The following is a 25695-nucleotide window of genomic DNA, read 5'->3' on the forward strand; positions in this document are numbered from 1 at the left end:
AAGGAATTATAATCTATTGGGCTGCCTTTGCAGAAATCATTTGAAATTGTTGAAAACATAAAAGCAAGTTGGGTGGCATTATAGGTGGGATTGGGCAGAGTGTAGTGAATAAGTGTGATGCAGTTTTAACAAAAATGTCAGCTATTTGCCTTTTACTGCTAAGTGCAATATCATCAGTGTGGAAGAAAAAGATGCTCCAGCCAACATCACTCCAGGTACATTTCATTTCCTAAAATTTGCACTCTAATTCCGCTGTGAAGTAGACAGCTCATTTTCTTCCTATAACAAATTATTTCTGAGCAGTGACATTCTATAAGCGCAAAGACTTTGGAGAATTACCCAGTTGTTAATTGTGCTTCAAAATAAAAAGTACGGTAGGGTACCTTAGTAATTTAAGGGAAGACAGACATTTTAGCAAACAGAAGTGACCTACAATAATTTTCTTTTAGTAGCACAGTGTAGACATTCAAAATAAAAAATTAAGTAATGTGAAGTGTACCTTCTTAGTGTACTTTCCATGTTTCTGAACCTCGCTGATTATCTGGTGTTGCCCAGGTATGTATTTATTCTAATCTTTTATTAGCCCATCTCCTTCTTCCACCCCCCCTCCCCCTCTGTCCGTTTCCTCCTTCAGCTCTCACACTCTGTCCCCGTTACTCTTTGTCCATCACCCCCCCCCCCCCCACCCACCTCCATCAACTTCCTCCACCCCCCCCCCCTGTCAACCCCTTCCTCCCACTCTCCTTTTCAATCTCCTCCTCCTCCTCTCCTCTCCTCTCTGTCTATCCATCTCTACCATCCCTTCTCTCTACCCATCTTTTCCACCCCTGCCTTTATCCATCTCCTCCTCTTTTCTTCTCAGTCTGTCTCCTCCTCTACCCTTTCTGTGTCCATTTTACTGTCCACTTTGTCTGCCCAATACTTCCCCCCCCCCCCCCCATTCCTGTCTGTGCCCTGTGCCCACCTCTTCCTCCCCCTTGGCCCTCCTCGTTATCACACTCTTACTGCCACACTATTTCATTAAACATTGTAACTAATATGTGCACCAAATTTGGTTGAAATCATTCCAGGGGTTTAGGATAAGCTTCTTGCATGTGGCTTTGTCTGCATACAAACATGTCTAATATATTTCACAAATATTTAAGATATTTCACACATATGTGTAAACAAATTTCACCTGCACCTGTAGCAAATTTGGCCCTGCAGTTTCATTTTCATACAGCTCAATGTTTATGACGACATATCTCACATTTCACAGATTGTAGCTAAATATGTTAATGGATATACCTGCAACATCATATCATTGTATAGAACATATAGTAATCCATATTATATGTTCTATACAATAACATAATGCTGCAGGTATATCCATTGGTATATTTAGCTACAATCTGTGAAATGTGTTGTGAACAGAGTTAGAAGTAGACAAGTCATAAATTAAAACTTCATGCATGATTTGGCAGTTTTTCACACATCAGGGTTTATGGCACCACACCACCTGAAGTTTGTGTTGCTCAATGATATATTTTTCTAGATACATTCAGCAGCATATGTGGACCATGTCTGAAAAAAGTGTTGTGAATAGACTTAGTTGCAGTGAAGTAACAGTTTTAAACATCTTGCATGGTGCAGCAGTTTCTCACACATCTAAGTGTTTATGACGTCATATCTCCTAAACTGTGTTTCATACAATAATATAATTTTTTTGGTATATTCAGTGGTGTGTGAATATTGTCTGAAAAATATGTCATGAATACAGTTAGTAGTAAAGCACGTAATAAATTAAAATGTCGTGCTCCATGTGGCGGTTTAACTGAATGAACAGCGGAAATGTAATAAGCGATGAACTTTTTTCCTATCATCATTTTGTGAGACTTGTTAGCAAGAAAAAGATAAAAATTTGAAATTATGTGTAAAATTTGTTGCAAGACTAAGTGCTCTCTTTCTGAAATTCTGGATGAATAAAGTATGGGTATTCAATGAACATGGGCTATTTTCCTTTTTCACACCCACCCAGACCCCTTTCATAAATAGATGGTCCTTATTTCACAGCGATTCTTTCCAGATGGTAAGTGATATATGTACCAAGTTTGGTTCAAATTGGTCCAGTCGTTCAGGAGGATATGTGGAACATGCATACATACATACATACATACGTTTTATTATAATATGTATGGTTTGTGTTGATACTAGCTGAGTAACCCCATGTTGCCTCGGTGTTTATTTATTACAATCTTCAAATAGTCAACCTCCTCCTACCCCCAGTCTCTGTCCACCTTCTCCTCACCTCTCTCTCTCTGTCCATATCCAGACAGTAAACAATGTGTGTACCAAGTAGGGTTGAAATCAGTTAGGAGGAGATATTGAGTATGTGTGTTTGTACCATATATTGCATACATATGTCTGATTCATTGGTATTTTACACCACATACTCCAAAGAGGATGTTCACGTTATCTGTGGTATTCAGCCATATGGCTTCATCGTAGGTCCTGAAACACTGCCAAAATTATTGACTTGCTGCAGTGGTCATTCTCATGGCCTGGTTGACAAATGAATAGCACGAATATGATGGACTGGATTGATAGGATTAAAGGGACCAAACTACATGGTGATCAGTTCCCCTAGCCTCCATACATTCAGCAGGGAAGAGAATTCAAAGAGGAAGACAGATATTGACGAACTCTAATGTAACCGAGAATCATTAAAACCAAAAAGAAGAAGTAACTAGAAGTGAGAGAGGGGCAAGTGGGTGAGGTGCTCCACCCAGAAAGAAGCTGTGGACTTTTGGAACACCGTCTGCATCTGATCAGCATTCCCTCACCCTCCACAACAACAAGGAAACCAGCAACACAGACAAATTAATAAGATCTTAGGAAAGGGAATAACAATGATGAGACAGTAAATCAACAACAGATATAAAAGAATATGAAGAATTAAAAAGGTGGCAAGGGCAGTCATATGGAGCCGGGGTCAGAGCAAGTAATGGGGCGCAGCCCTCAAATGCCTCAAGCGGCTGACAAGGCCAATGCGTCCTTACCCTGCAAAGAGGAGTAAAAACAACATTCACAGTTAAAAGGTAAAACAAGATCAGCCGCTTTGGCTTGTTCACTATCACCAGAGACAGTATGTCAGCAAGTTTAAGATTTCACCATAAGGTGGTCAAATACGGCAGTCTAATAGGGATGTGGGCCACCGTCAGACGGGCACCACACTGGCAGAAGGGTGGATTCTCAGGTCATAGAATGTAGCCATGGTTCAGCCAAGTGTCGCCAATGTGCAGCTGACAGAATGGTAGACTCCCTGTGAGAAGCATGAAAGGAAGACCGCCACATGGTTGTGGTCCCCTTTATTGCTCACAGCTTGTTTGGAGGAAACAAGGGCACAACAATTCTTGCTCCTAGCCTTCAACAATTGACAGTGGAGAGTCAATCTAAGGTCTCATTCCAGTAGCCCCCACCCCCATCCCCCCGCCAATCTCCAAAGTCAGCATCCTGATAACCAACTTGCCCAACCAGTCTGTTCCCTGGGATCCTTATGTGACCTGGGGTCCAGACAAAGATGGCCAACCATAGAGGCTTGATGGAGGTCAGAAAGGAGACCATGGGTAGTCACAACCATTTGGTAGCACTAGTTGATTGCCTCAACACCACTCAGGCAATCACTGCCGATTAAGAATGTCTGTCTCGTGCAAGAACAAATGTGACTGAGGGCTCAAACGATTACCACCAACTCTGCAGTGAATACACTGCATCCTTTTGGCAAGGAGCATGGTTCACTGCTCCTTGTATGTGTGTAGGCAAAACTAGTTCATCCATTGAGCATACATCTGTCAGTTTACATCACTTGTGAACCTGGAAAATGAACCAATGATGGACAGGAACAGGCAGCAAAAATCCATGGGATCAACACAGTCTTTTGGTCCAAAGGGTAGGCAGAGACCGATGCAAAGATGTGTTACACACCATGGGACCAAACGCAATTGCTCCCTGACAAGACGCAACAGTGGGGAAGTCGGGAGCTCAGAGACCCCATATGCGAACCACGATCGTGACTCCAGTCCTGGGCCACTGTTGTGGGAGGCAGGTCTCCCTACCGGGAAAGAGGACATGGCAGTTCGGATACTCAGGAGAGCAATGAATGTGTATCACATAACTGAGCAAGATTGTAGTGAAGAGACCCCATCCTCTGCGAATAGGCTGTTCACAGGGATGGTCTGAAAATAACCTGTTGCGAGATGGATCCCCAAATGGTGTACTTGGTCCAGCACCGGCAACTCTGAAGGCAATGCCAAGCCATATGTCAGACTCCCAGAGTCAACATGGGACAAGAGCAGGGCTTTGTAAAGCCACAAAAATGACAATTGGTCTGTTCTCCAGCTGGTGTTACTGAGGTTTGACCAGCTTATTCCTTCAAGATGGACAAGGTGGGGTAGTAAGGTAAAGCAGGCACCAAAGACCAGTCCTAGAAAGTGAAAGGTCTACCACATTGAGCAATTGTTTGTTGATGTAGAGTTCTGGTTGTGGGTGGATAGCACAATGGTGACAGAACTGCATGATGCATATTGATGTACCTTCACTCGTGATGTATGAGGATGGTCCCATAAGTACCCGAACCAACAAAGAAAACACAATAATTTTGGAAAAAAATGTATTTATTTTTTAACATAATCCCCTTTCAGCTCTATATACTTTTTCCAGAGATGTTCAATAAGTTTGATACCCTTTTTATAATGAGAACTGTTCAACTCCTAAAATGGCCATTAACTGCAGACATCACATCTTGATTTGTTGAAAATCTTTGACTACCAAGCCATTTTTTCAAATTTGGGAACAGAAAATAATCTGAGGGGGCTAAATCTGGCGAGTAGGGTGCACGAGGTAGCAATTCAAACTTAAATTCATTAATTTTGGCCTTTGCAATAATGGACTTGTGAGCTGGTGCATTTTCCTGAAGAAACAACACTTTCTTCTTTCTTGTGGCTGTTTTTGTTTGATTTCTTCGCCCAAACATTGCAATAAGTCCACATAATACTAACTGATGGTATATCCTTTTTCGAGGTAGTCAATGAAAATTATCCCACGTGCACCCCCCAAAAAACCGAAGCCATAACCTTGCCTGCAGATGAAACGGTCTTTGCCTTCTTTGGAATCGGTTCTCCAATTTGTGTCCATTGTTTTGATTGTTCTTTTGAGTCGGGAGTGAAGTGGTTGAGCCATGTTTCATCCATGGTTATGAAACGGCACAAAAAATTAGCTTTGTTGCAGCGAAACTTCGCTAAACACTCAATTGAAACATTTTCACAACACTGTTTTTGCTCAAGTGTGAGCAAACGCTGCACAAACCTTGCACAAAGTTTTCTCGTTGACAATCATCCAGCACCTTTTTGTGGATTTTCTTCAACATTTCTGGAGTCGTCACCTCATTTGGTCGACCACTGCAATGTGTCTTGGCAGCTCGTACGGCCTCGTTTAAACTCAGCTACCCAGTATTTTGCTGTTGTCAACAAAGGAGTAGACTATGGCTCAGCTTTAATATTGGTTGTGCTGAGGCCTTTCAAAAAAGTATTGTGTCACATAACAATGACCAATTTCCACCATTTTCACAAGTTCATTCACAATTTTCACTATTGATGGCTGCCAAACAAATACTAAACAATGTGGCGTCTTCACACTTGAAACTTATGCTTCACAGATCATATACTTTCTAATCCAGAGATATTTTTCAACAATGACTGCCATCTCTCAGTCAGGTTGGGTGCTTATGGGACCATCCTTGTACCTTCACTCATGACATGTGCGATTCCAGATACGCATGTCCATACAGTTACAGGCGTGCTTATAGAGGACACCTGCGCCAGCTCCCTCGTGCACTCTGATGAGCTGCCAAAGAAACAGCATTATTTACACGACCACAAACGAGTGCTTGGCCTATTCTTTACACTGTATTTGTTGTCTAGTCAATGTGTTCAGTGCTACGCACAACCTATATCTCATTTGCTCTAAAAAGTACTATGTTCGATAAAATGTGTTTGTTCCTGCTGTAACAAACTTGGTGATGAGTGAGGGTTACATTTTCTCCACATTTTAGTGTCAGTGATAAATCGCCCAACAAACATCTCAATAGAAGAAATACTCCACTGTCTCACTGCCCAGCAGCACGCTTTCACAGCACAGCAGCAGGATCTCGCCACCACTCTCAATTACGTGGTGTCTGTATGATCGCGGCAGATTACTCTCCAGTCAGTGCAACTGACACCCTTTCTGGCATATGATGAACCATCCAAAGATTGGGACTCCTACAAGAGACTGTGATACCAACATTTCCACGTTTTTTGCATGGGCGATGCAAACCTGAGGAGGGCTTTCTTCCTTTCCTGGCTTTTACAATGCATTTATCAGTTGTTGTGTCAATTTGTGCCTTTGCAAGAACCGACCAGCTTATCACTTGATGAAATTTTCAAGCTTCTCTCAACCTCTTACTGTGACAGACTGCATGTCATTGTGACATGTGTAGAATTTTACCATTTCCAGGAATACCCAAATCAATCTTACAAAGCCTGGGCTGCAGAACTACATGGGTTGAGCCATCATCATAAATTTGTCATTAGTACCCATCACAAATCCTACGCTGATCACATGGTGCATGTTGTTATTCGTCTGGTCCCAGATAGGGAAGTCCACAAATAAGTACTTCAATGTAAGAATCCAATGCTTACGGATGTGCTCAATTCAGCACAGTCCTTTGAAATGTCATGGACCACAGGTGATCAGATTACTGTGTGGGGAGAGTTATCCGAAGTTGCTCAATCAGTCTATTAGGCATGCTGCAAGTCCGCAGGGTAACAAGGAAGCCATTACAGCAGTACAACCTTCAACTCAGCGTCACATTGGGCAGCGTCAATTACAGCCACAGTAGCAATGGGCCCCATCACAGCAACAGTTGCGTGCTTCCCTTCCATTTTGCCCTTACTGCTTCATTCAACATGAGCATGCTCCATGCCCTAAGTGTTGGGTGGTTTGCAAGAAGTGTCAAAAGGAAGGCCACATTGCATTGGGCTGTAACACCTCTTGAAACGTGGAAGACACAGTAGTACCAATGGGCATAAACTTGACCTCTACAATGACCCATAAACTCGGCCTCTACAATGACCCATAAACTCGGCCTCTACAATGACCCATAAACTCGCCCTCTACAATGACCCATAAACTCGCCCTCTACAATGACCCATAAACTCGCCCTCTACAATGACCCATAAACTCGCCCTCTACAATGACCCATAAACTCGCCCTCTACTATGACCCATAAACTCGATCTCTACTATGACCCATAAACTCGATCTCTACTATGACCCATAAACTCGATCTCTACTATGACTGTTTCCCCAAACAAATTGTTTATTGACTTGTGTGTATTTAATAAGCCGCGAAAAATGCAGATGGACACAGGAGCTGCAACGACTTTAGTAAACGCACAGATGTATGTGGATTTGGGCTCCCATCCACTCTCACAGGTTTCATGGAAGTTGGTTAGCTACAAGAAACAGCAGATTCCGATACTAGGATAGTTTTCCACTCCGGTATCTTAAAAATCTGTTGTTTGACCTCTCACCTTCCTTGTTGTTGATCGTTCCATTACCACATGTTATATGTGTTTAACACTTTCAATTTCTCCATTGACGATGAGGTAAATTTAGCATCAGAAACTTCCATATCAGCAACTGGAGTCCCTCTCACATTATCATGAAAGAGAATGCTTGCTCATGTTTTTTATAGGTGCACCAGGTGCTTGTCACATTACATGATTCTTTCAAGGTCGAATTAGACTGTTTGACGTCAATCTATGTCATCCGGCCCATTTCTTCCAGTGAATGGGCTAGACCAGTGGTCATCGTAAAGAATCCAAAGGGTATTTTTCTGCGTTTTTAGGACAGCTGTACCTGGCTGCATCAATTGCCTTGACCATAACGTTGTTTTGCATTCTACAACCGAAGACCACCTTAGCAGTGTCTGCGCTCTCTCTCTCTCTCTCTCTCTCTCCCTCTCTCTCTCTCTCTCTCTCTCTCTCTTTTTGCAGTCTGCAAGTCTCAAGTGCAATCTTGCCAAATCTCATTTTTTCAGCTCAATTGAGTACCTACATTTTGAGGCTTCTTGCACAGGGATCAAGTTGTTGCCTCACCATGCTGGCGCAACTGCGGCTTTCCCACGGCTAACCTCCATTAAGGAACTGCAGATGTTTCTAAATGAAGTTGCATGCTACCATTAGTTTTTACCAAACACATCCACTGTTGGTCAGCCACTGCATGTATTTTTGTGAAAAAATGTGCCTTTTTCTGGTCCCTAGCTTGTGACTGAGCATTAACTTTGCTTAAATCTAAGTTTCAATCTGTCCCATGCTTGGCCACTTTTCAGACAGAGACAAATTCGCAGAAAGGTTTGATTGACTCATTGCTTATGCTTCTAAGACTTCAACTCCCATGCGTAGTGGTGTTCTCAGATTGAAAAGGAGGCTTTAGCAACTGTGTTTCCCTCAAGAAATTTCACTTCTTGTATGGTACCAAGTTCCATTTAATCACGGATTACAAGCTGCCGGTTGCTCTTTAAAACCCTTCAGTTTCCGTGCTGGATGAGGCAGCACATCATTTGCAGCAGTGGGCGCTCTTCCTCTCCCATTATCATTAACAGATCCGTCACTGGCCAACGGCACAACACACCAACGCCGATGTTTTATCTCGTGTTCTGATAAGGCCGCACCCAGCGTCTGAGCAGGATAAGTTGCTTTGTTTCTATTTAGAGACTGAGAACCAGAACATGGTCAAGAGTTTTCCTATCACTTTTGCCACAATAGCATCGGCTGTTGCCACGTATCCTGTACTTAGCTGGGTTCTCTCTTTTATGCAGCATGGTTGCCTAGAAACACTCCTGGGCCATTCTTCTAATCCTTGCGTAATTACAGCGGAACTTCGATTTTAAGTTCTCTTATTTATGTCTTTTGTGATTCTGCACCATAAATTCATAGCACCTGTCAGAACTTCAAAACATCAATAATAAAAATTCCCCAATTTTACATTTCTTCCCAGTAAGGTTTACCTCGTTTCTAAGTTCTTACTCAACACCTCGCTTGACTTCATCCTGGTTTCTTCCTATTGACAACGGATGTGACTGAACAAGTTACAAGTGGCTCAGAAGACAGGTGCTTCACATTACAGGTGGTGGCAGAGTTAAGGGAATATTTTAGGCCATTGAAGAGAGGGGAAACATGAGAGAGGAAATGCTGATGAAATCCTTGATAGTTGTTGCCCCCACAACTTGCAACATTTAGCTTCACATGCAATTATGATACAACTACTTCTAGGTTGCAGTGCTAATGGAAAAAACAAGAAAGTTGACGCAAAGTGTTCCGGACCGAGCCAAAACGTGATGAAGGGAGCCCAGTCACCACCTTTCCTTAAGCCACTTATAACTCAGTCCCATCTTTTTGCATGTAATTCTGATGTACTGTATTCAACAACAATATCAATTATCAAGCTTTTAAATTCAAACACTGTGTTTCAAAGAATATGCTCCGTCATAATCGAGGGAAAGTTGCCCATTTCCAGCTAGTGAACTATTATTGGCTAACAACTTGTTAAGTCACCGAATAGCTAGTGCACCCACCACATTACACTAATTTAAAACACGTCAAATGAGCTCACCTACTGGATGTGTGGAGAGGGGAGTGGCCCTTCAACAATAGGAGTGCAGGTATGGGTGAAAGCATTTTGTGAAGTGCTGAAAATATAATTTTTTTGCAGATGATGTGTTATGACAAGGATGTGGAAATAGAACAACGGTTTTGTGATAGCATATTTTAAAGTGCTTCTGTGTTCAAATCTTAAATGATACAGTTGCAACAGCCACATACACTACTCACGTATATACTTTGCACCACACATACCACACATTGTAGATCGTGAAGATTGGCAGCAGTGATAGAGGCCATGAAGCGAAACTGTAGCACCTGAGCTTTCTTTCAAATCTGCATTTTACACAGCATACAAAATTCTCTGAGCTGACTTCTAATAGTTTTGTAATACCAGCTGGGGAAGTGAACTCATTTTTTCACATCCTTATTTCTCTCATCAAGCCTAAAATCATATTTTAATGGTGGTGAGAATACGAAATGCATCTCATAAGAAAAGCATTAAACAATAACAGCACTTCCTTACGCCTTAATGTACTGTGGATTCTGCAGGTCAGTCGTTGGGGAACCTCTTGCACCAAAGCTTTGGCCTGCCGGCACATGAGTTGGCCAGGCATAGATGGGGAAATTACGCGGCTTAACGCTGCTTACACTCACAGGTGGCCCTGGAGGTGTCTTTTCCCCCTGGCTTATGCTGCAGCGCCCTTGGGAGCATTGACAAAGTTTTTCATTAAACAGACGTGCACATTATGCTTATGGTTTAACCACTTACCTGCTGTGATGTTTTTGGTTTAATTCAACATATTTGTCAATCTATCAAAAACATATGTTGTGAAGGTATAATTTGTGGTCATAGCATGTCAGAAAATAGCTCAATTACCTTGTACCCAGATACCAATTTCAATTTTTTGATGCGTTTTACTTGCTGTTACACATGTGATTTTTTAAGAACTGATGAAATTCATTACCACAAATTGTTGCACACACATTTTACTATACATTTAATTTCCTTCACTTACACAGATTTTACACAAAGTATGGGAAAGGATTATGATTTTTAACCGTATATGCAATTACATGTGTTTTTGCTCATATTTTGGGGGGTTTTAGTGTTTTCCTCAATTCTGCATTTCCTTTAATTTTGCGTTTTTTAAAGTCTGGACTACACAAAAACATAAAATAGGGGATTCATTGTAGTTCTCCTTCCAGCACCACCTTTCTGTGTTTGACAGGAGTCTTATTAGCTATGGAGCACATTGCTCCCTGGGTTGCGATTGCCACTTCCTTATGCCTTAATGTATTGCGGCTTCCGCAAGTCAGTCATTGCGGAACCTCTTGCACCAAGGCTTTGGTCTGCTGGCACATGTGTTGGCCGGGCATAGATGGGGAAATTACATGGCTTATCTCTGTTTGCATTCACTGCATTCAGAAACAGGCAGCCCTGGAGGTGTCTTTTCCTCCTGGCTGATGACGCAGCGTCCGTGGGAGCGTCAACATGTTGATTTTGCTCGACCCTTCCTAAATCAGTATTAGCTCACTGTAGTGGATGCTTATCCAAGTTTCCCTATGTAGTGCATTGTCCATCCAAATCCTCAGTGGCCACTATTTTGGCCCTGTCTGCAATTTTTGCAATTGAGGGACTTCCGTATACCATGAATATCGATAACAGCTCCCATTTTGTTGAGAATTAGTATCTTTTTGTTATGCTAGTGGTGTTCATCATCTCACAGCTCCCCCATTTCATCCTCAATCTAACAGCGAGGCTGAATGCTCAGTTCAGACATTTAAAACTCAGATGCAAAAGTATGTATCTGGCACTCCTCTGAAGCTGCTTTAGACCATTTTTTGTGATCATACAGTTTCACTCCGGTGGGAGAATAAGCCCAGCAGAGCTGCTGCATGGATGCCAACCACAGACATTCCTTCACCCGCTGCATTCAACACTGCATCAGTTGGGATCATCAGCTCCACGACAGTTCTGGCCAGTTGCACCTGTTTGGGCTCATTGTTCAGCTGCTGGCCAAACTGGGTTCCTGTCGTGATCGAGCATCGCCGGAGCCAGCGCCTGTGCATCGCCCACGCTCCTGGTGGGTGGACATCCTGTCACTTCAACCAGCTGTGGCCGCCCACCAATTCTCTCAATCTTGCTGCCACTGCCAATGCCGTCCTTGTGTTGCAGGTGGTCCGATCTGCACTTCAGAGGTGGTCACTACCTGGCGGATTGTTATCAGGGGGTTCCTTCCTCCATCCCCACTCCTTGACTGCCATTGTTGATGCAGCCCCCACTGCACCTGATGCCACAGTTGCCACCACTGCCTCTGCTGCTGGGCCTCTGAGCCCATAACCTTTGAGGCCCCCACAAGACCACTGTCGTGGAATGCTGACCTCAATGGGGATGTCGCTATGAAGATGCCATCCCCAGTCCTGCCCTAAGGCCTCTCACGAGTAGGGAGGATGGTATGCCAACCCACCCCTCATAACTTCTGCCCCTACTCATTGGTGTCTGCCTGCCACATGCTGCAGCAGCCGCCGTCATCAGGCAATAAAATGGATGTGAGCACCGTTACTAGTGTTTTCCATGACTCGTAATCCCAGTGCCTTGTGAGATCAGTGTAACTCCTCATCGGTCTGTATAAGTAGGTCACAGTGAAAGATTATATCCTGTTTCATATTGTGACTGTTTGGGGAGTGACAGTTACAGGAATATTGCCCAACTTATCACAGGCGAGCAGCACCTATGGCTGAGCAGGTGATGCCGTATTAATTGGAATTGAACAACTTCTCCTTTTCAAAATCTCTGCTGCTTCCTAAAACCTGTGCTCAAGGTGGTCAACAAAGAATAATGGCTCTGTGGCCAAATCCCCATTGATCTTAGAGAAAACTAAGTACTGTGGGGAGTATTTCTCTCATCTCCTAGCCCTATGTTTCTCCCATGACGAAGCCAGGGCAGAAAACAATGAGGGCTCATATCTTTCCGCATTTTGGCAATTCTTTCCTTGATAAGAGACTGCTAAGATTGCGCGGTCACCAGCAGAAAAAATCTGAGCCATTTCATTTGTGAGTCATCTGCCTTGGTGCCACCCACTTCTAAGAGAGGCTTTCCCCATGTGCTCCACCCAGCCACAGCAAAGGCCACCTGGGAGTTTCCAGCCCAGGCACCAATTGTGCAATCCCTGACAGGATGTCTATTATACTGTATTTTGGGTGTATTACTTTCAACATAAATGGAGGGTGCAATGACAAAAAGTCACAAATGGTGGAATATTCACTGTGTGTACCCGACCTCCACACTCCTGAAAAATTTGGTAGAGGAATGGTAAGTCAAACCCAACAATGGGGGCCATGATGTGAAGGATGAAAGGTTGCATCAAGTGCAAATAAAGATAAAGAAGAAGAAGAAGATGGAAGTAAGGAAGAAAGAAAGAAAGAAAGAAAGAAAGAAAGAAAAGATGAGTGTACAGAAAAAAAACGAGTGTCCACAATCAAACCAAATCCAAGCATGGTCAGCACTTAGAAGACCACCCAATTGGAAGCAGAATGTATAAAAAGAATAATAGAGGCATATAATTGCATATGAGACGGGGCGTATTACTGCAAGTGTCAGAAGTCCATCGAAGCCAAGCACGCACATACAAAAGAAATGTGAGCACCCTGGGGGCACAAATAAGAGACAAATTGAACTTCATATTTTTAAAAGTCAATTAAGTAAAGGGAATGAATACCAATAGATCATTTTCAAACATTTTTCCATCACCCCTTCTCACCCACACCCCACCCCTTATTGTGGTAGGGAATCTTACTTCCACAGTATTTTGATACAAATAAGGTTAACATTGATCCAGGTGTTCCTGAATTATGTTTCAATGTTACCCCCTTTCATTTCCCACCCCTATGGGTAATGACGAATTGAATATGATGTCCTGTTGAACGGTGACAAACTACAATATAAATGGAAGTCACTCAAGTAAAAAGCCAGTTACACATTCGGTTTGCAATTGCAGAAATTCTGCTTATGGTTATTACAAAGAGAATATCATTCTAGACTGAACTTTGTGGAACCCCATTTTCCTGTACACATTGAGTATTAATTGCAGAATCAAGTCCAGCTCAGAAATTGCATATACAACTAAAACCTAAACTACCCCTGAACAGGCCATTAAGGCCCAACAGTACCAACCGGCTGCCATATCATCCACAGCCAATAGGGGTCACTGGATGCGGATATGGAGGGGCATGCATTCAGCACACCGCTCACCCGACTGTATGTCAGTTTCAGAGACCAGAGCCACTACTTCTCAAGCAAGTAGCTCCTCAGTTTGCCTCAAAAGGGCTGAGTGCACCCCACTTGCCAACAGCACTCGGCAGACAGGATGGTCAGCCATCCAAGTGCTCACCCAGCCCAACAGCACTTAATTTCGGTGATCTGACGGGAACCAGTGTTACCACTGAGGCGAGGCCATTGGCAGAAATGCATATGTGATATGAAATTTCTAATAAAAATTGGTAGAGTGCTTCAACAGCTCCACTCACATAACACAGCTAAGAAATGGTATTGGCATGCTGTCATCATCTTCTGTAATTTGAGAAGACTGCTGCCATGTCTCAACAAAATGCAAAGACCCCCCTGACAGCAGACCATAATCATAAAAGTTGACATTTTTAAACATAACCTTCCAAATCTGCTTCGAAATGTAGAAAGCTAATTTCTTGTTCCCAGCAGCAAAAAGTTTTGACTGACAATATGTTCTTGGAGTTTGCAGAGGACTGCCATTAAACTAATTTGTCTGTAGTTGTCTATATTGTGGCAGTTTTCACAAGGTTTCAATATTGGTACAATGATCCTGTCCATCCATTATGTGGCAAAATTTTCCTCTTGCTAAATTTTGTGAAACAAGATTAGGAGACTGTGTTTCTTCAAGTTTTCCTGGTGGATCAGATATTCCACCATCCTTACAGCCAATGTCTAGGTGAGTCACCGGCAAGATTTTGAAATCACTTTACACAGCCCCATGGAGTAAAAGCACATGCATCAGAGGTAACTCTGGTGGTAACAAGAGCACCAGTAATAGATAATATTTTATGTATATAAGAGTAAAACACAGCAAGTGCAGAGTCAGCAAGTCCACAATAGTTAGGAAATAGGTGGCTGGTTATTACGGATGGCATATGTTGGAGTGCCAGGCAGTGAAGACTTAAAAGATTTTCTTTGAGAGCGCAAACATGAAATGAGAGGTTTCCACGATTTGTCAAGCCAAAAACCCTTATCTCACTTGAGCACATGGTCTGCTAAAATTATCTTTATGTTTACAGACTGTTTATGACTAATATAGTCCACTGATGGGTAGTGACCTGTGGAACACTTTGACACAAATAAGAACCTATACAACTCTCACAACACGGGGGCTTCTACTGATTGGAAAAAGATGGTCTGCAGCCTCAGTAAGAAGGTTAAATACAAGGATGGTCCTGCGTGTGCCTGTAGACTGTTTAATTACCTCATTGTATGTAGCATCTGACTTTCAAATATGTAGACTTTACTCACTCATTTATTAAGCACCTGTAATAGAGCAAGGCTCTTACAAGCAAATCATAAATTTTAAATAAACTCCCTCTGACTACGTCCCATGACACAGTAAAAAGACACAATAAAATACTTTCAGTACATTAAAAATTCCTGCTTTCATATACCTCATATTTTAGATTTGGTAACCAGACAGTTCATTATCAAAACAATGAGTAAGTAAACTGAAAAATAGTATCATTAGTACTCAAATTGTCGTCTCCTAAAAAATAAAGTAAAAGCATCAGAGATTGATAAACTGTTGCAGTTTCCTACATCACAAACGTAAAGCTGTCCTTTCTGTCCACTCCTTCAGCTTCTGAAGTGTTAGCTGTAATTGATGAATAGTAGTTGCAAGGGTGGGAGAAGGAAGCAAAATTAAGGTTTACTGTTCTATTTATTACAAATGGAATGATCGCACTGTATATTAGCACATCAGTATACTTAGCAAGCAACTGTTTAAGCCTCAGCTTTGAAACTGACTTTGTTGTAACTCCACATTGTTGCAAACTGCCACAATGTCATAAAAATATTTGTACAAAAAACTGTCTGCATGGAAAAGCTTCCTGCATAACCACTTCCAGTAAGGACAGGTTATCAATGATGAAATGATACTTCCAAAAAACCACATCAGTACCAATATATCTTAAGAGTTTTTACATTCTGTACTTACGCTGACAAGGGAACCTCCCCATCGCACCCCCCTCAGATTTAGTTATAAGTTGGCACAGTGGATAGGCCTTGAAAAACTGAACACAGATCGATTGAGAAAACAGGAAGAAGTTGTGTGGAACTGTGAAAAAATAACCAAAAATACAAACTGAGTAGTTCATGGGAAGATAGGTACCATCAAGGAGACCGGAAACACAGGAGCGCCGTGGTCTCGTGGTAACGTGAGCAGCTGCGGAACGAAAGGTCCTTGGTTCAAATCTTCCATCGAGTGAAAACTTTAATTTTTAATATTCAGTTTATGTGACAAACTCTTACGTTTTCATCACCTTTTTGGGAGTGATTATCACATTCACAAGAAAACCTAAATCGGGCAAGGTAGAAGAATCTTTTTACCCATTCGCCAAGTGTACAAGTTAGGTGGGTCGACAACATATTCCTGTCATGTGACGCACATGCCGTCACCAGTGTCGTATAGAATATATCAGATGTGTTTTCCTGTGGAGGAATCGGTTGACCTATGACCTTGCAATCAAATGTTTTCGGTTCCCAATGGAGAGGCACGTCCTTTCGTCTACTAATCACACGGTTTTGGGATGCGGTCGCAAAACACAGACACTAAACTTATTACAGTGAACAGAGACGTCAATGAATGAACGGACAGATAATAACTATGCAAAAATAAAGAAAGTAGAATTTTCACTCGATGGGAAGACTTGAACCAAGGACCTCTCCTTCTGCAGCTGCTCACGCTACCATGAGACCACGGCGCTCGTGTGCTAACTGTCTCCATAATATTGCCTATGTCGCCCATGGGCTACTCAGTTTGTATATTTTGCTTATTTTTGCACAGTTCCACACAACTTCTTCCTGTTTTCTCAATTGATCTGTGTTCAGTTTATCAAGGCCTATCCACTGTGCCAACTTATAACTAAATCTGAGGGGGGTGCGATGGGGAGGTTCCCTTGTGAGAACCAAACTAAGATCTGCTCCGAAGTCTCCGATCTGTAGCTCTGTACAGCAACACTACAGTAACTGCTTGTGGAGGTACTACTCTCATCTGTTTTTAAGAGTGGTATCACAAGATGGCCTTCCTTAACAATTTTAGGTACATTCACCACATGCATATTTGGATAAAGAGATTCACTCTAAGTAGACTCTCTGCATGGTGTCTGATGGGAGTAGCTGTTTCGATATATGTATGAAGACGGTATGTGACTTTTGACATATATTCACTTGTTTCTGGTCACTATCAACCATAAAATTCAATACATCTTTAATGAACACATCAATAAATTTAAACTATTTCAATTAATATTACATTTCTGTATCTTGTAACATCATAATACATCTGCATTTGTTTACGGTTATCCTGACATAATGACCACAGTGTTATCTGCTGGTTCAGGTCGAAAGTACTGGCTGACGCAAGAAAACTGTTAGTACTGAGCAAGGCCATTCAACGTACAGCTACTTCCATCAACTACTAAGGTTCACACATGACTCGTGGGGGCAAACCTAGGAATATTTTTTTACTCGATACTTCCCCAGTGACACATATTTGAACCTTTAGAATACCTATTCTTAATTTGATTTTGGAGCTCAAGCAGCAGCCATGTTTACTGATAAAAAGAACTGATTTTCAGGTCCACTAATTACGCAAACAACTGTTGTTTATTAATGACCAAACAAGTTTCAGCATCTTTACGCCACCATCAGTGGGTACTTTTATTCAGTTCTTAATTACTCTATATTTTGGGTTCCATAGGACACTCATAAAATTACAGTATACTGGTAGTTTGTCATACTCAGTTCTTTTCTCATCCATTGTGGAAATGCACACACAAACACAATATATGTTTTTGCAGAAATTCATTTGCAAGTTATACTTTTTCATTGCACAGTGTTTTCTGTGTTTTGCCTCTGATACATGCTTAAAGAAGTTTGTGTGTCTGGATGTGTATTCCAACCATTAACTGACAAGTAATTATGAACAAGATGATAATGACCCATGCCTCTTGTTTGTTCCAGTCCTGACAAACCAGTACATTTTTTTGTCACTCCCCCATCCCATTCCCCCTCCCCCACCTCACCTCACCAGCCCCCACCACCATTGCCACCACCCATGATTTGCTAATGTAGGCATCTGCTTTTGTACAACCAAATTAGTACACCAGCTAAAGATAATTCAGTACAATAACAGTAATGTTTTACATGTGCTTTCATCATTTTGTTAATGACATGTAGACTGAGCAAATACAATTCTATAAATACTTGATACAGAAAGGATCATCACAACATAAGCTCTGTGTGTGTGTGTGTGTGTGTGTGTGTGTGTGTGTGTGTGTGTGTGTGTGGTGTTTACATCTGATGAAAGGCTTAGTCTGTTAGCTAATAACATCTAGCAGGTTTCTTTTTTTCAGTGTTCCTGTCTACCTCAGTGCCTCCTCTAGGTAATGAATAGGAATTCATTCTTTTCATGTTGTCATTCCATCCCAGCTTTTTCATCATTTTACTCTCTCTCTCTCTCTCTCTCTCTCTCTCTCTCTCTCTCTCTCACACACACACACACACACACACACACACCAATTTTTCTATATTAGAGTTGCCTACAGGCATCATTAAGCCTAAAACAGTATTGACTGTCATGCTTCTCAGCCAGGCATAAAAAACCACTGGTTCAGCAGTCCCTAAGCCTAATTCTGTAACTGGTGACAGTAAAACTTACATTAAAAAACAGATTCAAATGACAATGATAACATGGTTCAAGATAGCAGCATATGGGAAAGTATATAGCTATTTTGTTCTACAGTAGAAGATGAAATCAACGCAGTATTAAAGTGGTCTAATCATCCACAGCACACTTCCTATTGTCACACTTGATATTATATTTAACAAAACAAATTACAATACTCACTTATAAAATGATTCATGCCATGGTAAAAAGCTTAATATCACAAGTGCAGTCTCTGTTTTTGGATCATGACGACAAAAGCCAAATGTCCATTTTGAGTCTATGCTTGTAAGAACAAATGAGTAGTGTTGAACAACAGTGCTGAAACAAAAGGCAAATAAAACCACTTACAGACTTTGATTTTTGTTACAAGAGCTTAATTTGCAAAAGTGTTTCATCATTACATAATGACCTAATGATGTGAACTCTTGTAATGTTGCACAATAAAGAAGTAGAATAAAATTTCTGAAAAAGTGACTAATCAATCAAAAATATTTTTTGTAAATATAAAAGTTTTATCTCTGTTAACAGTACTATCACTGGTGCAGTGTGTCAAGACTGCCGCTCTTTCACTGGAATCATGATTTGGATTTACAAATGAAAAGCACAAAAATGCGGACATTTTACAGCATTATTTAGTTAACCAGTTTTCAATTTACAAGATGATTCTCTTGTAAACTAAGAAAACAATTAACTAAATACATTAATACTGTAAAACATTTATATTTTTGTACTTTTTATTTATACACATGAAGTTGTCCTATACCAAGCAGTGATGGAAAAATCCAATCGTGATTTAGAATTTTTTATGCAGAATGACACTTTCACTTTCCATTACCATGAAACTCAGACAGGTTAGTATGGTGCACCATACCAAGAATGGAAAACTGACCTCCACTTTGTGTACGTCAATGGCTCTTTGTCATATACAACTGAGCTACTCATAAAGTACCAAAAACACCTAAAGTGGCACCCAGGATGGGAATGCAAGTCATGGGTGTCGCACAAAGTGAATACAGTGAAACCTCTATATAAAGTTTTTCAAGGGACCACAAATTCTGAACACTGTATAGAGGAAAACACTATAAAGAGGAAGGCTTCCAAATAATAATTATAGGGCATTACTGAAGATTGGGATACCACTAATCAGCTTTGACAAATGGTGCCATAGACGACATTTTAAATTTTCACAACACTGTAATATGATATTCTTTGCAAATGATCAATGTATCAAATGATTAGTTTTTTGTAATTAAAACATGGGGCCCGGTAGGTGGATGGGTGAAAGGAAATGGATCAGTTTGTACTGCAAAAAGTTATAACAGATTCTTAAGATATGACATCATTGTCCAAAGCTGACAGGTGGTATCCCGTTCTTCAGTTGACCCAATTATAGAATATGAGCCAAATTTTGTTTATGATATACTGAACATATTACATAAAAACACAGTAAATGGTACAGATTAAAAAAGAATTAGTCACAAAAAAATTACTTTAATAATTAAATTATGAAATGGAACTTAAATTTGCACTAAACTCTAGGAACCTAAGCAATCTGAAAATCACATACCTATGATTTTTAAAATATTCAAGTAAGCACGTTTGTTTTCTATTTCTCCTAAACTCTATGGCCAAATGAGCAAGTTGATCTACTGTTCCGTCCTCAAGTCTGTGGGCCATCATGTATCTCCTGAATGTTTCAAAGCCTTCAGCTGCCTTAGTATATGAGGGCAAAGGGTCATCTTCCTTGTCACTGTCACTTTCACTACACTATTATTCTCCTAGCCTCTCTCTGCAGTCAGCTCCTCAATACTTTGTACTCCTGTGGTTGCCACCTTGTCATCCACAACCACAAAGTCCTCAAAAGTGACAGAATCACAGCCTATTAATTCCAGAAACTCTTGCAAATCACTTGCAACATTTTTCACAGGAGCTGCCATCTCATTTTCACAGAATCCCGCTTTTGTGAAACAGTTTTTAATAGTTTCAGCACTGACTTCCCTCCACAAGTACATAATTAAATTCATTGCCTGTAAAATACTTTCACATTTCTCAGAAAGGATACGTCTGGTGGATGTGCCACACATCTGTCCACAAACAGCAGCACAAGCAGAATGTGCATCACGTATCACGTGACCAGGTTCTGACGCTGACATATGAAACACACTGAGTGCGGGCTTTCCAAGGCGGCGCCAACTGTGAATCCACAGAACGGAAAATGATGCGACTACATTCAGTCACTCAAATGTTATAAAGAGGTAAATAATTGACCAGGGTTCCAAAAATATGAGTGTTAAATGGAGGAAATTGTAATATAGAAGAAACGCAGTAAAGAGGAAAATTTAACATAGTTTATATGGGCTGTTAGTCGGGACCGAATAAAATGAATGTAACATAGAGGAAAAGGTTATATGGGGGAATGTTATAAAGAGGTTTCACAGTAGCTTACAAAAGTTCATTCTGAAGTTTTGGTTCTTCCCGTTAACTGGATAGTAAGGAAGTATTTCTGTTAAGTAACAGTTCCTATTCAGTGGTTTGCTTTTTGTTTCAATAGTGAAACAGTAAATGGTCCAAAGGAATTCCTGAAGCTTAGTTTATTTTAGAATGTCTGGGTGCTCCAGAACTCAGGTTCAGTGCAACATAAACTTATTTGCCATGAACTGACACAAAATGTAGAGTGTCATTCCCACTACTTACAATAGAGCATTAGTCAGTAGTGAAGAGATCGCTCCAATGCAGATTGCAATGCAGTGTTACTATTATTTTTTTTATTTTTATGGGTACTAATTTGATGTTACTGTAGCAAAAGATTGCACCTTTATGTAGTTGGAGCCTTACTAGCAATCAATATAGGGTGAGCATTGTGGTACTGTATGGACCATACGTCTGTGTAAATGAGCATTGTGGTGGTACTGTGTCAAAACATGTTTGTGCCGATGAGAATGTTTGTTGTGTGTTCTAGACCTGAGAGAAGACATTTGATGTTGGCATACCATACCAGCTAATAGTCCCAAGAATCATGCAGTCAAGATTACTGTTGTAGTACAGTATCCCAACTTAATCTGTAAAGCTACTGGAACTTGAAAAGTAATACCGGTAGCCTACTTTTTAGCAGTTATATGTCAAGATTGTAGTACCATGAGCTGGCCTCATGATACTGGATATCTGGAATTCTAAGAACACAAAGCTTATGAAACAGTATGTAACTTAGTACATTTCACACACAAGTGAATGGTGAAGGAGTCTACAGTATGGAAGTTGTACGTGGTCAAGGTTTCAGTTGTTGACCTCCAATGGATACAGGTGTAACCTGTTACACCACACAATATCACTTCCACAGAAAAGTTTTTCTTGTTAGGCTGGTAGTGCTTGGTAGGCTAGCTATTCTCCCGTGAGATTACAAGCTTACAGCTAAACACATGTACAATCTCACTGTTCCAACATGAAGGTGTGAAAAAGGTATATTGAGGTAATCAAATACTACTGTATAGATGTATTATTGTAGAAAAAACTATAGTGCATTCTTTTTCTTCCAGTTATGGCGAGCAAAAGCACAGAAAATACAGTAGATGATGACTTCAAAAATACTATTCAACAAGGATTAGCCAAATATTAATCAGAAGAGGATGAAATTGTGAGTGAAGTTGAGGATAATGTTGAAATTTTATCAGAGCACAATGATGAAACATCTTATGATAATCTACCTGATGAATAAGTAAGCCAGGTGAAAAATACCGGTCACAACGGTTGTCAATGGAGTACATTAGAACGTCCTTCAACCAAAACTACCTGTCGTAATATAGTTTTGAGAATGCCTGGAGCTTGTGGGCAAGCAACAAATGTAAGTCAGGAGGTAGATGCATGGAAAGCCTTATTTGCTTAAGAAATAATAAAAAACATTTTATACAAAACAAGAAAGCTGAGGGTAAAAACTGAGTTGTGGACAAGATACAAGGTATGTAAGTGACACAGATTTCAATGAGATACTTGCATTAAGGCCTCCTGCATATCATTGGTGTTAGAAAAGATTCTCACTTTTCTATGAGTGACATGTTTTCCAAAGAAGCGCCAAAATATGTAGAGCTATTATGAGCAAACCCCAAATTAAATTTTTACTTCCATGCCTTCATTTTAATGACAAAGCCTTAAGAAATAAAGATGAGTTTCCTCCAATTCGTGAAGTTTGGGAAGCACTTATAGACAGCTGTACCCAGAGTTAATCCCTCACACCTACTGCACAACTGACGAGCAGCTATTTGGTTTGTGAGAACACTGCCCATTTATCATTTACACAGCATGCAGGCTTGTTAAGGACAGGATTAAAATTAATACCATGTTAGACAGTAGAACTTCTATACTGTAAGTGCATAACCTTACATTCATAATCATGGCTCTCCAAGCCATAAACATACAGCCAGTCAAATTGTTAAAAAATTATCTACTTCCATTTACGGAAGATGATCTAAAACTGGTACACCTAACAATGGATAATTATTTTACTTCAGTCCCATTGGTGGATGAAATTTATAAAAAAATACAAATTTACAATTGTTGTCAGACCCGTTTCATTTTTACCAAACAGGAAAATGGAGGTTTTATAATCTCAATTTGCATTCAGAGTTCTAAAGAAGCTGCACGGTCATCAAGAGTTCTGTTCTTTCGGGACAGATACTACTTTCATATATAGTTAAAATATGGCTACCTGGCCATTGACCTTCTTGTGCGAATGCACACGCTATGGCCCAACTTGTATAAGACTTGGTAGATTCATCTGAAACGAGAAATGAGTGTGATGGGCAAACATCTATTGGGCGCACTACAAATGTAGTGGTGTGGACATGTTGGGAGTGTAGGTCTCACGGGGAGCGTGCAGGGGATAAGTCCCTGCAGGCGCACTATCCTCTGTGCCCTCGGTGGCTCAGTGGATAGTGCATCTGCCATGGAAGCAGGGGATCCTGGGTTCGAGTCCCAGTCGGGGCACACATTTCAACATGTCCCCAATGATGTATATCAACACCTGTTAGCAGCTAGGGTGTCAATTTAATTATCATTTCATTCTAGAGAAGCTGCACGGTCATAAATGGTATCTGCTCTTTCAGGAACAGATACTACCTACATATATAATTAATTTATGGGTGTTATTTAACATTGCCAAAACATGAATAAGACCATCAAAAAAATGTTTTTGAAAGAAACTGGCTTATAATTAGCTCGCCGACATGTGCTAAATTGCTTATCAAAAAACTTGTGTTTGGAACTCCAAACTGGCATAGAAAGCATCTTGAAATTAAATAAGGAAACTGCAGTACATGGACTACCACCAAAACAAATCAAAATCTTCTGGTTGTTTCATGTGTAGCAGAGTAAAGACAAGAAAATAAAAAATTCCTGTAATAAGCGTTTTATGCTTGTATGCTATGAATGTAGAGTGGACATTTGTTTAACTTGCAATAAACAATAGTAATATAAATTTTGAAATGTACAATGTATAATTACAGTAAGTTATAATACACCATTTCATTATCTGAAGCACATATATGTAAAATTCATGTATCCAATTGAGAGTTAAACAACAAGTCTATTGTAAGTCCCCTTTCCTGTTCTGAAGTCCTTTTAGATGATGGGCACCAAGTATTCATTTTCCAGCAATGATTACAGTTTTGTTTTAACAATCCATTCTAGAATTTTTATGATGCTGTAGCTTGGGAAAATTTGGATATCAGTTTCACAGGGCTCTTTTCCCTATGTCAGTATGGGCATAATTATTTGTCAAACTCACATCATTGTGAGTAATTCTGTGCGCCACATTTCATCGAGGAGACATTTCAGGTGTTTTAATTCCTCTGATAATGCATGTACTATCATTTGTAAAAAATAGTGTCAATGACATGGGCGGTGTTGGTGATTTGCTCTATTGTCAGTTAAAGTCCTTAATAATAATAGCAATGCACAAAATTTGATCCTCTACACTGAGTTAACATTAAATTCCTTCAGTGCTTGAGACATAATTGTATTCTCTTACATTTTCTATTCTGTATGTGACTATGCCTCTGAAGTTGTGAGAGTGCTTCCTGTATCTCAAACCTTACCTTTACACCATATTCTCTCATATTAGCACTGCAATTGAGAAAGGCCTAAAACAATTTCCGAGCAATTTTCTTGCATTGCTTAAAGGATTGCTTGACCTTAGTGTTTATTTGTGTGTGTTTTGGACACTTTCTGTGTGGAGTGATGTCTATATTCTTATAATACTGTTCCTCATAAATCAATAGCTCATGAGGATTTTGGATTCATCGTACCACAGGCTACTTACACTGAAGAGCGAAAGAAACTCGTACACCTGCCTAACATTGTGTAGGGCCCCCGCAAGCATGCTGAAGTGCTGCAGTACAACATGTCATGGACTTAACTAATGTCTAAAGTAGTGCTGGAAGGAACTGACATCATGAATCCTATCAATAACAATACAAGGGGGTGGAGATCTCTTCTGAAAAGCACATTGCAAAGCATCCCAGATATGCTCAATAATGTTCATATCTGGGGATTCTGGTGGCCATAGGAAGCATTTAAACTCAGAAGAGTGTTCCTGGAGCCACTCTGTAGCAATTCTGGATGTGGGGTGTGTTGCATTGTCCTGCTGGAATTGCCCAAGTCTGTCAGAATGCACAATGGACATGAATGAATGCAGGTGATCAGACAGGATGTTTATGTACATGCCACTTCTCAGAGTTGTATCTAAATGTATCAGGAATCCCATATCACTCCAACTACACATGCCCCACACCATTACAGAGCCTCCACCAGCTTGAGCAGTCCCCTGCTGACATACAGGGTCCATGGATTTATGAGGTTGTTTCTGTACCCATACATATCCATCCACATACAATTTGAAATGAGACTCATCTGACCAGGTAACATGTTTGTAGTCATCAACAGTCCAACGTTGGTGTTCACGGACCCACGTGGGGTGTAAAGCATTGTGGCAGGCAGTCACTAAGGGTTCACGAATGGGCCTTCGGCTCTGAAAACTCATATCAATTATGTTTTGTTGAA

The 25695-nt window shown here is 40.7% G+C and overlaps 1 protein-coding gene and 1 non-coding gene across 3 annotated transcripts in view; one reads left to right on the forward strand and one right to left on the reverse strand.

Moving 5' to 3' along the window:
- Positions 1 to 25695, reverse strand: part of LOC126480811 (DENN domain-containing protein 1A-like) — a 283452-nt gene that overhangs the window by 210515 nt on the left and 47242 nt on the right. For both annotated transcript variants that reach the window (XM_050104137.1, XM_050104136.1), the window contains exon 3: positions 18826 to 18963. In XM_050104137.1, the coding sequence (XP_049960094.1) occupies positions 18826 to 18963 (138 nt within the window). The remainder of the gene's footprint in view (positions 1 to 18825; positions 18964 to 25695) is intronic.
- Positions 23549 to 23622, forward strand: Trnap-ugg (transfer RNA proline (anticodon UGG)). Its single transcript has one exon. It is a non-coding gene; the product is annotated as a tRNA-Pro (tRNA).

This window comes from Schistocerca serialis, chromosome 5 (assembly GCF_023864345.2).
Source record: "Schistocerca serialis cubense isolate TAMUIC-IGC-003099 chromosome 5, iqSchSeri2.2, whole genome shotgun sequence".
Taxonomy (NCBI): Eukaryota; Metazoa; Arthropoda; class Insecta; order Orthoptera; family Acrididae; genus Schistocerca; species Schistocerca serialis.